Below are 16411 nucleotides of genomic sequence, written 5' to 3'. Positions count from 1 at the left end.
GGGGCAATCAACTAGCACACTGCTGCTAAGCACTAATACATTCTCTCTCTCGTGATAATAACTTTTTGTTTTCATTGACTTTTGATATGCTAATGCTAGTTTATCCGTTTAATTATAGATCCACTTGGATTAATACAATAAAGTTTATCTTTCACCAAATAGAATATTTACTAAGACATCACAATATAACTATTGACACATTACTTGTCTGTGTGTGTGTGTGTGTGTGTGTGTGTGTGTGTGTGTGTGTGTGTGTGTGTGTGTGTGTGTGTGTGTGTGTGTGTGTGTGTGTGTCTGTGTGTGTGTGTGTCTGTGTGTCTGTGTCTGCTCTGTCTTCTCGATCCCCAGTGAGTCGTGGAGGATGGCTGCTTATACTGAGCCAGGATTCTCTGGAGGTTTCTTCCTGTTAAAAGGGAGTTTTCCTCTCCACTGTCACTGCATGCTTGCTTAGTATGAGGATTGCTGTATAGTCACTGACACTAGTCAGTGACTTGATGCAATTTGCTGGGTTCCTTATATAGGAAACATTATTTCTGATTGGCTTAATGAACTGTGAATTGGAATGTTTATTATGTGAAGTGCCTTGAGACGACTCTTGTCGTGATTTGGTTCTATATCAATAAACTTGAATTGAATTGAATTGAATTCTCTGACTCCAATGGTGTATTAGGGGAAGTGAGAAAATACTAATTAAGAACTGTAGATTTTACCAGGTGTGGACTCGAGTCAGACTCAAGTCATTATTTTAATAACTTCTGACTTGAACTTTTTTAATCATAACAACCAACAATTTATAAAGGAAAATCATGAAGAGGCTGCCTAAACTTTTGCATTCCCACTGTTCTCTATCATATACTGTTGCTCTAGAAGGTTTAAAATAACCGGATACAGGCCTTTTAAATGGTAACATCACGTTCAACGCTCACCGATGTGTGTGTGTGTGTGTGTGTGTGTGTGTGTGTGTGTGTGTGTGTGTGTGTGTGTGTGTGTGTGTGTGTGTGTGTGAACTATTATAGATTTTAGCTATATGTGCCAGGTAAAGACATGGTCCATATGTGAGTGTTGAGTGTTTGGTACCTGTAACAAACTAGCAAAAGCTCCATGAATGTCCCCCTTCATCTCAAGCAGGTAGGCTGTGGCCGCATTCCTCTGGTACTTCTTTGTTATCTAGAGAAAATGTTGAGATAGTGAGGGTAGAAAACTGAGAGACCAGCCGGCTACATACACTGGGTATAGAAAAGAAGCAACCTCTTTGAAAGACTTAAATATTTTTGCTTTACAGCCTCAAATGGGCCAAAAATATATTTTACCAGCTTTACTTATCCAATGCAATCTATAACATCCGACTGACAAGAGTTAGGGTTACTTTAAGAGATTTAAAAAAATCAAAATAACAGAAAGAAAAATGGATGGGGGTAAATACCATCACATTCTTGAAGAAAACCTGCTACCCTTTGCCAGAAGAAGGGCAGAAGATTCACCTGTCAACATAATGGTTCGATGCACACAGCAAAATGAACAACACAGTGGCTGAAGGAGAAAATGTGAACATCCTCATGTGGCCCAGTCAGAACTCACACCTAAATCCTGTTGAAATCTGTGGAGGAGTTTGGAGATTGTGGACCACCACTGCCTACCATCCAAACTGATCCAACTGTTCCAACAGTTCTGTAAAGAAGAGGGGCAGATATTGTTGTAGAGAATTATCCCAACAGACTCAGCACTGTTATTAAAGCAAAATGTGGTTCAACCAAATATTGACATTGGCTGGTGATTCTTTATTAACCTCAGAAATTTGTGGGTATTTTTTTTATAATTTTTTCTGAACTGCAATTGTGATATTTTTCTGTTGAAGTTATAGACTGCATTGGATAAGTAAAGATGGTAAATATATATTTTGTCTGTGTGGGGTTAAGTGTCTTGCTTAAGGACAGGTAGTGGAATTCAGGACCCTCTATCCACTGGTACACAGCCATCATTTGTATCCAGGCATGCACTCCTGAATCCACATTTCTTCGTTCAGCGTTGATTTGATCCATATGAGGGAATTCCAGACTCCTCCCCCTGATAGACTTCCATTTAAATATGCTAATAGATGTTAGCTAGTCTTACAGGTGCGATTCTCCTCTCTGATCAGAAATCAAAGAGCGCTGCAGCGCTCCAGTATGCCTTTGTTCTGACTATCCCTATTTCCTCGTTGAATATTCCTACCGCAGCGTGTTACGACAGTTTCGCTCTTCGACAAGTAGCACATAGTCGGAACACCGTCTTAGCTGATTTTGTTTACTAGTTTCATTTTCAATATATTTGTTGGCCGGAGCTCGGCATTGACTCCCTACATCATCATGATACTTCCCTCTGTTGCGCCACGGCGCAATAGCCGTTTAAAAGACAGACCAATACTGTAATATTACTACCAAGCGAGGCGTAACGAATGCCGCAAAATTTGCGCAACACCATGCCGGTGTTCCGACCAAGCCCCCATAATTCGGGTCTGAAAATGAAGCCAATACGGAAGTGAGAAAAGTTGCAGTTCCACCCTCATCCGCTGGGGGCTGGTGTCAGAAGCGCGCAAATCCTCATTGACTCCTATGTTAAAAATACCAATTTCACAGCAGAAATAAACATGTTTACAGCCTGGTTCCAAAACACATTTTAGGTTTAATAGATGTAGTTTACACTCATAACAACTCTGAGGGGGGTGCATTTTTTGTCATTCTTCTGTTTAAGTTGTTTAAGTGTATTAAATGCCTAAAATTCTGAATAATTAATGAGCATCAGACCCCCGTGACCGCAGAGCTAGCTCCGGGGAAAGGCCTCGGTCTGAGCCTCGGCCTTGCCTGAAAACTGTTCCGCCATTTTCAGTATCTCAACTTAGACCATTAGTTGTAGCGTTTGTGCATTCTTTTTTGGATATTATTTGTGCAATAGTTGGACAAAATGACTTGCTGTGGTATTAATTGCACTAATAGAGCATCCAAGGAGTCTCTACTTCATTTTTTTCGGTAAGTAAAATTATATTTATGTATTTTAGGTCACTGCCGCTCTTGCACTAGTTGAGCTTAGAGTTTAACATGTACTGTTTAACCATGACATTTAAATGTAATAGGGTAAAACCCAGTGCATTTAACATAACGCTGCATTTTTTAAAATGGGTTGAAATATGACATGTTGGTGGAGCTGGGTTCAGACTATCGGTATGGTCCCCTCCCCTCAGCAGCAGCTCGGCACATATCTGACGGCAGCGGCGCCCGTCTGCTGTGCGGCTGCTGGCTTGTGGAGCTCTCGGGAGACCTCTGTGTTCCACCTGGTTTTAGTCAGCGGTCAGCCCGGTGTATCTGTGACTCAGAAGCTCAGGTGTTGTGCACAGTTAGCTCCGGTTGTAGCTAGGTAGCTACCTCCGTTAGCTTAGATCCCACCTTCGCGTTAGCTTTGGGTTAGCCTGTAGCTACAGCGCTTCAGTTCGACGGATGTCATCATTTGATCCCAGCCTTACAGCCCCAACATCAGCTCCACCTCTTTTCCCTTTTGTGGAATTGTCTGGGCTCGACAGAACCTGTGACAGGGCCAAAAGGGCAGTGGTGGCCACCTCCCATTTTGGCATAAAAACTTATTATTGGAGCCTATGGAAATGAACTGTCCAGTTTATATGTCGATGGATCCGACTGTGCTACTCGTCAATACATGCCACTTTGGGAAATGCGCATGCACAGACTGACTACAACGTCACAGGCTGTTAACCTGAAGAGACGCTACCTCTGGAAGTTGTTATATTACTGCTTGTTGTATGTTTACCTGACAGTTAGCTTGTAAACAACTTGTAAATTATCATTATTATACTGTAAACCAGAACTTTCTCCCATTGTTTACCATCATTCACGGAATCATGACTAAAACGGTCTTTTTCATAAATGATGACAAACACTGTATATTTTTGATAATAATTATATTACAGTTGTGTATTTTTGAGTAATATCACTTATTCAAAATCAAGCATGCCTAAAAAGCATGGTACTATACTGTAAACAAGAGAGAAACTGTCATAAAACGCTGCGGTAGGAATATTCAACGAGGAAGCACGGAATGTCAGAACACTGGCATGGCGCATTTAAAAGACACACTGTTGCGGTAATATTACATTGATTTGCCAGCATGATGTGTCTTCTTCAGGCACTCGAGGAGTACAGACGCTTCCCTCTTTCTCTCCCTTATCTTTTTTTCCCAAGGCTCTTTGTCCTGTCTGCCCACAGAGTGCTTCTCTGCATTTCTTCTGAAAAAATATTTTTACTAACCATGGATTTGATAAACTGGTCATTCAATGCGATCGATAAGATCTTTTCAACAAAGAGAATGGAGCAGGGGGCTCCCACATGTCCATGGGGACACACCCAGTGGGATATATGCTGGATTCCTGGAAGGAGTGGAAGATCATATGCCTCAGCCAGCTGTCCATTGAAGACATCGAAGACGTGTGGATATTTGGCCTGATGATCACTGGATTTCTCCTGATTTGAGTGGGAGGATATCTGGGTTTTTTTTAATTTGGGAAGACGGGAGCGATTGGAGGGCAACCCGCACCCACGGAAAGCACCGTCCGTGTGGAGACTTCTCAGACTGGGACGTTACTTGAGGTGAATCGTAAGCTGGACAATGTTCTAGCTGCGATACCGGTATTAGTGTGCAAAATGGATGTCATCTCGGAGAGAGTCACCGGATGGTATGGACAGGTTTAAAAACCCAAAATTGGCTTCACTGAAGGACTGGAAATGATCAGTTTAAAGACTGAAGGCAGAGAGGAAAATTATCTCAGCCTGACCCAAACAAATTCTTGCTATCTGAATCTGACGCCCTGGTAGCCTTGAGCTGCAAGCAACTAAAACCCCCACGAAGGAATGCAGACAGATGCTGTGAAAACCCGACCTACTCCCCCCGCCTTCGGATTGGTGGACTTCAGCCTGGCGAGATCATCAACTGCAGGAGTCAATGTGCTCTACGCTTCTCCCAAGATCTCCCTCCCACCTGTGACTGTTTAGTAGATAAGCACTGTAGATGGCTGCTCTCGCTGGGGGAAACAGGATCCCACTGACTGACTGATTGATTGATTAAAAAGGACTACTGGAGGAGGTTGAGAGGTTATGTTCCCCCATAACAATACAGGAAAAAGTGGACACTATTAGGAAGCTAGAAAACAATAAATCCCGGGTCCCTCTGGGAAATACTATCAAGTTTTTGTCAACGAGCTTGCCCCAATATTGCATCGGGTGTACAGTGTACAATTATGCCATGCCATTATTTATATAATGCACTGCATTATATAGAACTGATTAGGACAAGGATATACCCCTCCCACACACACACACACACACACACACACACACACACACACACACACACACACACACACACACACACACACACACACACTGTGTTGACTGGACTGCATCAATTTCATTCATATGCTGGAATATTACTTGTATAGCTTCCTCCAGTCTGTAATGCTGGGATGTCTGGAGGAAGGTCAGGAGCTTGCTGGGTGCAAACTGGCACATCAAGTCCAGAAGAAGCTCATGAAGTTCAGGTTCTGAAGGCCCTGGATGAGCTTCTTCCCTGTAAAACACCAAGGAAGGTATTAGAGGGTTTAAATGGGCAGCAACAAGGGAAGGAGCAGGGGATGTTGCTACTTTACCGTGGCTCCAAGAGACAGCTCAGAAATCTGAATAGAAGCTGGGCATCCTGCTGGGGGTGGGGGTGGGTGGGGGTTACAGAGAGAACAACTTAACTGACTTTGACTAAACACCTCTAAAATTAAAACACATGAAAATTTTAGGGAACTTTCCGGATAATGTTTAAGTCATGTTCATGATTGTTTAATCAGCTTTCTGAAGAGAATTTTCATTTTCTTTTAGCGAAATCTAAATCTGAAAAAGGGTGTGTAGCTTATTGAATCATGCTTGCACGGCTTCACCTTTAGCTCTGAGATGATAGGCTGTAACTTTTCAGTAAAGTGCCACAACACCAGGTCAGCTGATTTGCTGGGGTCAAGGGTCACCAGCTCCTATGAATAAATAAACAGGGTTAATATTAACTTCATTAAGTAATCAGACAAACTGTGGAGAAAAAAAAAAGATGGAAGAATGACAGTAAACTAAGGAACAAATGAGATGTTTGATAACATCAGCAACCAGTGTAATTATGCTAATCCAGTTGTGGTATAAGTTTTAAAACATGCTTAGAGACTTAAGAAAAGTGGAATGAGAAAAACACCAAAAATACTAAATCTCATTAAATAAAGAAACTGTAAAAAAATCAGTGTAATGAGACCAACAGGAGCATTAAAGAAGGACCCTGAGCAGCAGCTAATGAAGCTACCTTCATAATTACGTCATAACATACTAAAAAATATTATAACTACAAGTTACAACCCACAGACAGCAAAACATAGAAAGGAAGACAAAACCAACAAATATCAATCAGAAACATTAGAGGAGTTGTAAGGAAGGGGAGGATGGAGTAGGACGCGAGTCTGGGAGCTCCTGCCGACTTCGATTAAATTGTTATTCATTTGCGCTTTTTTGACCATATTTCTTGTCCTAATTCTGATTTTTGAATTATTTTGTTGGGACGTTTTAATCGGCTCGGCATATAATGGCAGCAAAAAATGTAAAAACCCGCAATGCTACTCAAACACAACTGAAGCTTGGTTTGCAAACCGCGGCCACACCCTCGAGTGAGCCGTTGTCTCCGGCAAAGTTTCCCTTGGGCCAAGCTAATCCTGATATCGAGGCTCTCAAGGTCGAGTTGCTTGCTTCGTTGAGGAATGATATTGCTGACATTTTTAAAAAGGAACTTCAGGACACTCTGGGTGATGCTTTGTCCACCATTAAGTTCGACCTGCAGGCAGTGAAGACTCAGCTGGCGATCGATAAAGCTGCCAATGACTCTACCATGTCCGAGCTAAAAGGTACGGTCAAGGAGATGGAGCATGCACTGACTGTTTGCTCTGATGATGTTGCTCAGATGAAAACTACTATCAAAAGCCTCACTGCTCATGTAGCCAAGCTGGAAAACAAGTGTGAAGACTTGGAGTCCAGGTCGCGGCGCAACAATGTTAGGATATTAGGAGTACCAGAGGGCCCTGACACGTCCACCACTGCTGCCGTAGCCTCCTTGCTAAAAGAAGCGTTCGACCTGGGGAAGAAACCGCTTTTGGATCGTTCACACAGGACTCTCCAGCCTGCACCTAAACCTGGCGACCGACCACGAGCTATTATATGCAGGTTTCATTACCACACTGACTGTGTTGACATTTTACGACGTGCTAGAGAACGCCGACAGATTAACGTTGGAGACCGAACCATCTCAATCTTCCCCGACTACACCGTCAAGGTGGCACGGGCTCGTGCTGCATTCAACACGGTCAGGCAGCAACTCCGTGGCATTGAAGGCGTCCGGTACGGCCTGCTTCATCCAGGACGACTCCGCATCACATACAAGGGTGTTGAGAGGGACTTTGTCTCAGCAGAAGAGGCAAGTGATTATGTTAAAACTTTGATCTCTGGGTGAGCCTGAATAGCCTCTTAGGCCTAGTCCACACGTAGCCGGGGTTTTTTAAAAACGAATATCCGCCCCTCCAAAAACTTGCATCCACACCACCGCGTTTTAAAAACAAACTCTGTCCACACATACCCGGATAAATACGTTGTTAAGGACATGCCAGACCTGTAGGCGGCAGTACTTCCCCCGTTCTTAACCTCGTCCTTTGTCTGTGGTCTTCCGCAAGGAGCAGTAATTCCGCTTGCAAAAACAAACAAGCAAAAAGCGCTTGGAAAATTGATGGATCGGGTAGTGACAGAGCACAACTCTGAAGGCTTCCATGATGCCGGCTAGTGTAAACACAGGTCGCACACGTGATGTCAGCATTTTTTGTCGCGGAAAGTGACGCTGCAGACCTTAAAACTCCGGTTTTGTCCATTCACACGCAGACACCCAAAACGGAGAAAACGCAGATCTTCACTTTGGCCGGAGTTTTTAAAAAGATCCGTTTTCGTGTGAAAAAACTCCGTTTTCGTGTGGATGACAGGCCAAAACGTAGGAAAATATCTACGTTTTGGCAGATCCCCGGCTACGTGTGGACAGGGCCTTAGTTTGATGCTTTAATGTAACTAAGATGCTCACGCTCTCGTTAGGTTTAACGCCACCTGTGCATTGTTTTCTTAGACCGCTGTGCCAGTTATTATACTGTTGGTGTGCTGGTTCCTTTTATTTTCATTGTTAACTAATGATACTGAATTATATGATATACTCTAGAGTTCAAAGGACTAGGTGGTATGTTGTTAAGCGCACACTGTTATACTGTAGAGAAGTTGGCGAGATGTTGTGGTTTGTTTTTCTTTTCTCTCTCTTGTTCCCTCTCTCGCTTTTATTTTGTATTTAGACGCCAGTTAGTCCAATCACTTCTGTGAACCATTTTTTGCTACTTTGGGGTACACTGCTGTCTCCTTTGTTTTGTTTTGTGGAGACTTGGGGTGTGTTTGGGGGTGGGGGTGGGGGGGAGAAGAAGGGGGCTGTCCCACTTGGCTCTTCATGGCCACCTGCATCTTGGTTTTGTCTTTTTCTTTCTCCTTTTTATGAATGGTTAATGGTAATATAGACCCCAGCATTGCTGGGTCAGGTATGCCTCTTAGGTTTATTAGTTGGAATATCAGAGGTATGGGTAACCCTGTTAAGAGATCTAAGGTTTTTACTCACTTGAAACGTCTGAATTCTGACATAGCTTTTTTACAGGAGACTCATCTCCGTATTAAGGATCAAAATAGGTTATATTGTTTTTGGGTAGGTCAGGTTTTTCACTCAAATTTCAATTCAAAGGCTAGAGGAGTGGCCATTCTCATCAATAAGAAAGTTCAATTCTCTTCGACCAATGTTATCGCTGATGGGAACGGTAGATACATCATTGTTGCTGGCACCCTAATGCAGAAAAAGGTTTTGTTGGTAAACGTATATGCCCCGAATTTTGATGATGCTGAATTCGCTAATAGATTACTAAGTAACATCCCCTTTCTGAATACACATTTGCTTATTTTTGGTGGTGATCTGAATTGTGTTTTTGTTCCAAGCTTGGATCGTTCTGGTCCTCGTAATTTGACTCCATCATCTATGTCTAAAACATTTTCAGATTTTATGATACAGAATGACCTTGTTGATCCATGGAGACTTCGCAACCCTACAATCAAAAAATTTTCGTTTTTCTCCCAGGTCCACCAATCTTATTCCAGGATTGATTATTTTTTCATCGATAGAACTCTCAGTTCATGTGTTACTAACTCCGACTATTCTGGTATTGTAATATCTGATCACTCTCCTCTGCTATTAGATGTTCAACTCTCTACATATAAACGTAGTCCTCCTCTTTGGAGATTTAATTCTCTCCTTTTGGCTGATAAAGAATGTTGTGAATTTATTTCAAGCTCTATTGAGGAGTTTGTGTTGTTTAATCAGGATGATTCTGTTTCATATTCTCTGCTGTGGGAGGCTCTTAAATGCTATTTGAGAGGTCAAATTATTTCTTATTCTGTACGTACTAATAAAAAGATTAATGCCAGGCTTAAAGAACTTACGGTGGCAATTAGTAACTCTGATCAAAGTTATGCACTGAATCCTTCTCCAGAATTACTCAAGCAGCGCCTTGATTTGCAAGCTGAATTTGATCTTATGTCAACCAAAGAGGCTGAGCACTTATTACTACGCAGTCGTGGCTCATATTATGAATACGGTGACAAGGCTAATCGTTTGTTGGTGCATCAGTTACGACGTCAGGCCTCTTCACGTGTGATACCTAGTATTAAAAACTCTTACGACAATATTACTACAGATCCTTTGGAAATTAATTCTACCTTTAAAGCATTTTACTCTTTGTTGTACAAGTCAGAATTTCCCACGGATAAAGCTAAAATTAATGAATTTCTTCAGTCTCTTTCAAACCCGGTTATCGGTACTCATAAGCCCGGGCAACTGGACTCCCCACTATCTGCTGATGAAGTATTAAAAGCTATTACAGCTATGCAGTCTAATAAAGCCCCAGGCCCGGATGGGTTTCCTATTGAATTTTATAAAACATTTATTGGTAAACTGGCACCTTTGCTTTTATCTGTGTTTAACGAGTCATTGGAATCAGGTTCATTACTTCCTACTTTCACGCAGGCCACCATAGCGCTCCTTCTCAAAAATGACAAGGACCCAACTTCCTGTGATTCTTACAGGCCATTATCTCTGCTTAATGCCGATGCAAAGGTATTGGCTAAAGTAATTGCATCTCGCCTTGAGGATGTGCTTCCTCGAATTATCTCCGAAGAGCAGAACGGCTTTATAAAGGGACGGCAATTATTTTTTAATACCCGTACACTCTTTAACGTTATTTACTCAAAGCATCTATCTCAACTTCCTGAACTTGTGATTTCTTTAGATGCTGAAAAGGCTTTCGATAGGGTGGAGTGGGAATACTTGTTTGCAGTTTTGAAAAAATTTGGTTTTGGTGATAAATTTACTTCCTGGATTCAGCTTCTTTATTCATCCCCTAAAGCCAGTGTTCATACTAATGATGTTTACTCTGATTATTTTGCGCTGGGTCGTGGTTGTCATCAAGGTTGCCCTTTGTCACCTTTACTCTTTGCCATTGCCATCGAGCCGCTGTCCATTACATTAAGATCTTCTTCTGTATTCAAGGGTATCATCCGTAATGGAATTACACATAAAGTATCATTGTATGCGGATGACTTGTTATTATATATGACTGACCCTGCTCGCTCCATTCCTGCTGTTTTAAGTATTCTGGAGAACTTCAGCTCGTTTTCAGGTTATAAATTAAATTTAGGGAAAAGTGAGTGTTTTCCTGTTAATACGGCAGCACGTCAACTCCAACAGTCCGATCTACCCTTTCGTCTTAGTCCCTCTGGGTTTAAGTACTTAGGGGTTAACGTGACTCGCTCTCTATCTGGCCTTAAATCAGCAAATTTGTCTCCTCTTTTATCTAGGATCACATCTGATATTCAAAGATGGGGTAATCTCCCGCTTTCTTTAATCGGTAAGATTAATGTCGTTAAAATGAACATCCTACCAAAATTTTTATTTTTATTTCACTCAATTCACTTATTTTTGCCGAAACATTTCTTTGTTTCACTGGACAAGATTATTGGTTCTTTTATTTGGGGAGGGAAGCCGCCTAGGGTTTCTAAAACGTTGCTGCAGCAATGCAGATTTAGTTGAGGACTTGCATTACCTAATTTTCTAGCTTATTACTGGGCTGCTCACATTCATAAACTCTGCTACTGGCTAAAATCTTCTGGTTCCTCGTGGTGTAAATTGGAGCTATTATCATGTAAGGACTCTTCTTTACCAGCTTTGCTATATTCCTCTTTACCCGTAAAACCCTCTTTGTATACTGATAATCCGGTGGTTCTTAACACACTCAAAATCTGGTTTCAGTTTAGACGACACAATAATTTTGTAATGTCATCCTCTTCGGGTCCTCTAACCAACAATCATTTGTTTCCCCCTTCACTTTTGGACACGACATTCTCAGTGTGGTGTGACAAGGGTATAGGACAGTTTAAACATTTATATGTGGATGGTGTGTTCGATAGTTTTCCAAATTTGTCTTCTCGTTATAATCTCCCTATTACCCATTTGTTTCGCTATTTTCAAATTCGAAATTTTGTTGCCAAGTGTTTCCCAAATTTTCCCTTTTTACCTCCAGAACAGCGGTGGGAAACTATGTTATATTTTATTCCTCATCACAGAGGAACCATTTCGAAACTTTATGATGCTATTCTGTCTCTTAGTAACCACTCTGAGGTTAAGCTTAGGGGTATATGGGAAGGAGAACTAGGAATTGGAATACACGAGGAGTCTTGGGAACAGGCTATAGCAAGGGTACGATCTTCCACCTCCTGCGCTCGTCTTGGACTTATCCAATTTAAGGTCATTCATAGGGTGCATTTCTCTAAGTCTAGACTTTCTGAACTGTATCCGGAAGTGGAAAATAAATGTGATAAATGCCAGGGTTCTCCTTGTCACCTTAGCCACATGTTTTTTTGTGTCCTGAGCTACAACGTTTCTGGACAGGGTATTTTGCTATTATGTCAACTGTTCTAGGGGTAACTCTTCATCCTTGTCCTCTGATTGCGGTATTCGGGATTCCTGATCGCTCACTTATACTGGACTCCACACAAAAGGATATCATTGCCTTCACATCCCTATTAGCGAGATGTTTAATATTGTTACATTGGAAGTCTGCTAAGTGTCCTACTGTTTCCCAGTGGCTTAAAGATGTCATGTTTTTTTTAAAACTTGAAAAAATTAAATATACGCTGAGAGGGTGCACGGCCGATTTTTTTCATAAGTGGCAACCCTTTATCTCTTATTTTACTAGTCTAGAGGTATTACCTGTTTAAATGTACTTCTGTTATTGTTATATTCCGGTAATATGTTTGACGGTTGTGTTGATCTGTGTGGGATGGGGGACGGGTGGGGGGGGGTCTTTGTTTCTTGGTATGGTTTTTTTGTCTAATTGTCTTGTCCCCCTTTTTTTGTTGTTGTTGTTGTTGTTCTGTCTGATTGTTGTTATTTACCTAGAAAAAATGAAGAAAGGTTAATTGTATTTTGGTAATTGCAAGTACTGTTGTTTTCTTCTTTCAATAAAAATATATATATAAAAAAAAAAGAAACATTATAGAAAACTTTAGGTAACTGACGTAAACCCGGTTCACTGAGTAACATGAGTGCAATGTCTCACTCTGGGATATGCACCTTGGCAGATTCCTCAGAAGCACTTATCTCAATACGCCAATCCTGATTGGCCAGCGACTGTGACATCACCAGCTACTATAAGTAGTGATTCAAGATAAACACCTCTTCTCGCTTCGCCCAAGAAGAAGGGTTGTCTGGTGAGACAGCTCAGTCGTGTTGCTCAGAGAAAGGAGGTTACAACAATTATCTAAGGCCTCAGAGAGGGCCTTCAGCACCAAGGTACATTTTAATGACGGACAAGGCCTCCTACCCATCCAGCAATTCTTGCAGGTAAGACAGAATGGCATTCACCTGGCACTGGAAGGATAGGATGTAACTATCCTTGTCATCGCGCTTCATACATCCTCCATTTAAATGGCCTGTATTTGTATTAGTTTCTTAGGGTTCTACAACCCCCAAGGTACTTAACAACACAATCAGTCATTCAACAACTCACACACACACAGTCACACGCTTGTGGGGATGAGCTACAATGTAGCCACAGCTGTCCTGGGGCACACTGACAGAGGCAAGGCCTGCCGAACACTGGCGCCACTGGTTTACAGTCATATAGGGACGAAGTGGAGGGGGCCCTAGCATTCAGAATGGTTGGAATGACTGCCTGGGAAAGCTCTGCTGACCCTAACCCTCATAATTCAGGTGCCAGGCCCACAAGGCCAACCATTCTGTATGTGAATGGAAGATTCAGTTGCCAGCCTTTGGCAATAGGTCTCTGCAGGGTTGCATTTTCCAAAGTTGGCCATCCAGAAGCTGAAAAATTTCTGCCAACCAATGCATGGCTCGCCAGTGAGGGGCCAGCAGAATGAGTGTGTGGCACTGAGCACAAATCAGCAAGGTGGACGGTATCAAGGCCGTCGTCGTCGTCTTCCTCCGCTTATCCGGGTCCGGGTCGCGGGGGCAGCATCCCTACTAGGGAGCTCCAGACTGTCTTCTCCCCGGCCTTCTCCACCAGCTCCTCCGGCAGGACCCCAAGGCGTTCCCGGACCAGATTGGAGATGTAACCTCTCCAACGTGTCCTGGGTCGACCCAGGGGCCCCCTGCCGGCAGGACATGCCCGAAACACCTCCCCGGAGAGGCGTCCAGGAGACATTCTGACCAGATGCCCAAACCACCTCAACTGGCAGTATCAAGGCCACCAAGGGAAATGTGTAAAGCAGTTCGCGCGGCCACCTGTGCGCCAGCGCATCTTGGTTGCCAGGGAGAAGAACAGGGGACACTGAGCGTTCTTGGAGGCAAAAAGATCCACCTCGGCTTGGCTGAACCGGATCCAAATCTGCTCCAACACTGCTGGATGCAGACTCCAATCCCCATACAGAGGAGTCACTCTGGACAACAGGTCCGCCCCCCCGATTCAGAAAACCCAAGACTTGGGTGGCTCTAACTAAGAGGAAATGCCTGCTGCACCACCAGATAAGTCTGCATGCCAACGCGTGTAACTGCAGAGAGCGCAGACCCCCCCAGTTGTTTACATAAGCCACAGTCGTCGTGTTGTCTGTTCTCACTAAGACATAACGGCTGGAGAGAAATGGTACCAAGCACCTCAGGACTAGAAAGACAGTGAGGAGTTCCAATTAGGGGTGGAAAAATAAAACATCAATGATGAACAGGGGGTCTGCTTCTAGACCTGCAGAAAAGGGACACACAGCAATACAACAGGAGCAAGCTATCACCGTGTCAACCTGATGAGGAAATATAAAATGAACATCGTATTACTGAACAATCACACGATAATAAATCACAGTGCATTTAGTGCCAACCACAGCCTTAAGACGTGCTGAAAATGCCCAAGTCCATACTTATGAGAGCACCAAGTGAGCACCTGTGTGCGTACACGCGCTTGTATGTGTAAGGTTTTTCTATAGAAGCGTCCAATAGTGAGTGTGAGGGGCCACAGAGCTGCCCCTAAAAAATGTGTAGGAGATGGAGGGGGCTCCAAGTCCCAGAAATCCAGGAGCTGTCCCAGAAAGCAGGGACCACAGGGAGACTGTAACCAGAAAGGCCCCACCCCCTTCTCCAAACTCCAAAAATCTTAAACCCCCTGACCCGGGAGTCGCGAACACTCAGGCAGACGAAGGCACCTCGCTCCACACCAAATGTGGCAGGAAGGTAGGCGAAGATGTGCAGTAGCACAAGAAGTCCCAGGAGAGGGGAGGAGTCCAAGACCCCACCTGACATATACAGTCATAGACAGACACAGGCACACACTTCCTCCCTCATGCTCACACATACACGCACAACCTAAGACTTACAAAAATGAATGCTAGACACCCACTCATACTCCCCATACACACCCTATTCACTTTGGTCCCGGGACTGCTGCACAAGGGGTACAACCAGTACCGGTTCACTGAGTTTGCCCCTTTCTGCTGGGGTGCTGATGAGCAGCCACCCCATACCCCAACAAGATGGCCAGCTCCCCCTCCTAGCCTCCAGCCCCGGGACGCCAAGCCACAACAGAGGAATGCTAAGACCCCTAGTCTCCCTTCACCTGCTCCAATACAGTGTTAGTGCGTGTTGATGAGGTGTATTCCATGGCTGTGGTGAGCAGGCAGTGCAGGCATTGTCTGGCCTACGCCAACTGATGCAACCACACAATCCCACTTCCCCCCAAAGCCCTCTGTGTCTAACCCCCAAATTCCACTACCTCCACACCGCTCCGGTCCGCCCTGGCCTTCCGCAGCCGCTCGCTTCCGAACTCAATTTTTACTGGTACCCGCTCTACAACAGCTCCGCTCCGGTGCAGAGACCTGAGGTGGGCAAACAAGCATGCGCGGGATTTTCGAGATCTTGCGATACAGTCCGAGAAATAAACGCGGAAGTTAGATCCAAACACCAATTGTGTGGGAGAAGCATTGAAATGAACTGTTTAATCTGCCCATCATTTGTGTTGAGAGATCAGCAGTGTTTGGATCAACAAAGTGTGACTACTTTGATAGTGGAAACCTGGGACGTAATTTTGGGGGGGGACGGGTGGGACATGTCCCCCCCACTTTTTCAAAAGGCAGTTTTGGTCCCCTGCACTTTTTTCCGTCCAAAAACAATGTTACGCTCCATTAAATGGATTTGGTTGAGCACTAGGACCGAAACGGAAACCGGTTTACTATTAGACCCGCCCAAAAGCTAATCTATTGGCTCTGCTGATACTTGCTAACGTATTATTGGCTGTTGCTGCTGTCACTCAAGTTGTAAACAGTCAGAACGTACTCACGTTGTTTTGCTAGTTTGGAGCCGCTAGGGAACACCGGTACTGAGTCACATCGTCAACTAGACGCTGTGTAATATCAGAGCTCAGCTCAGCTTCCATTACATAACATTTGAATAAGTGTTCATTTGTGAGTCTTTGGTAGTTAGGCACAGCCAGGAGGCAGCATGTCAAGAAAACGAAAAGTGGATAGAAGAGACTTCTTTCAAAGTCAAAACGTAAGTTGGAACATGTGACACCCCTGCATTAAGCTCAGACTCACCTCCTCCTTCACACACATACTCAAAACTAACTTTTACAAACTCATCTCCTCCACATAACTGACTCCTCAGACACAATTTATTCGTATTATTATAATTATTATTTTTTTTATTATTACTATTATCATCATAATTATTATTACTA

General features: G+C 43.5%; 1 protein-coding gene across 3 annotated transcripts in view; it reads right to left on the bottom strand.

Moving 5' to 3' along the window:
• The window catches only part of vps8 (VPS8 subunit of CORVET complex), a 164231-nt gene that overhangs the window by 43828 nt on the left and 103992 nt on the right, over nt 1-16411 (bottom strand). For 2 of the 3 annotated variants that reach the window (XM_070542769.1, XM_054750617.2), the window contains exons 33-36: nt 5966-6055; nt 5687-5736; nt 5472-5607; nt 1078-1167 (exon numbers count right to left, since the gene is read on the bottom strand). In XM_070542769.1, coding sequence (XP_070398870.1) covers nt 1078-1167; nt 5472-5607; nt 5687-5736; nt 5966-6055 — 366 coding nt within the window. The remainder of the gene's footprint in view (nt 1-1077; nt 1168-5471; nt 5608-5686; nt 5737-5965; nt 6056-16411) is intronic. The other variant, XM_054750618.2, reaches the window with a different exon arrangement.

The sequence above is a fragment of the Nothobranchius furzeri genome, chromosome 12, assembly GCF_043380555.1.
Source record: "Nothobranchius furzeri strain GRZ-AD chromosome 12, NfurGRZ-RIMD1, whole genome shotgun sequence".
NCBI lineage: Eukaryota > Metazoa > Chordata > Actinopteri > Cyprinodontiformes > Nothobranchiidae > Nothobranchius > Nothobranchius furzeri.
This window is presented reverse-complemented; position numbering and strand designations above follow the sequence as displayed.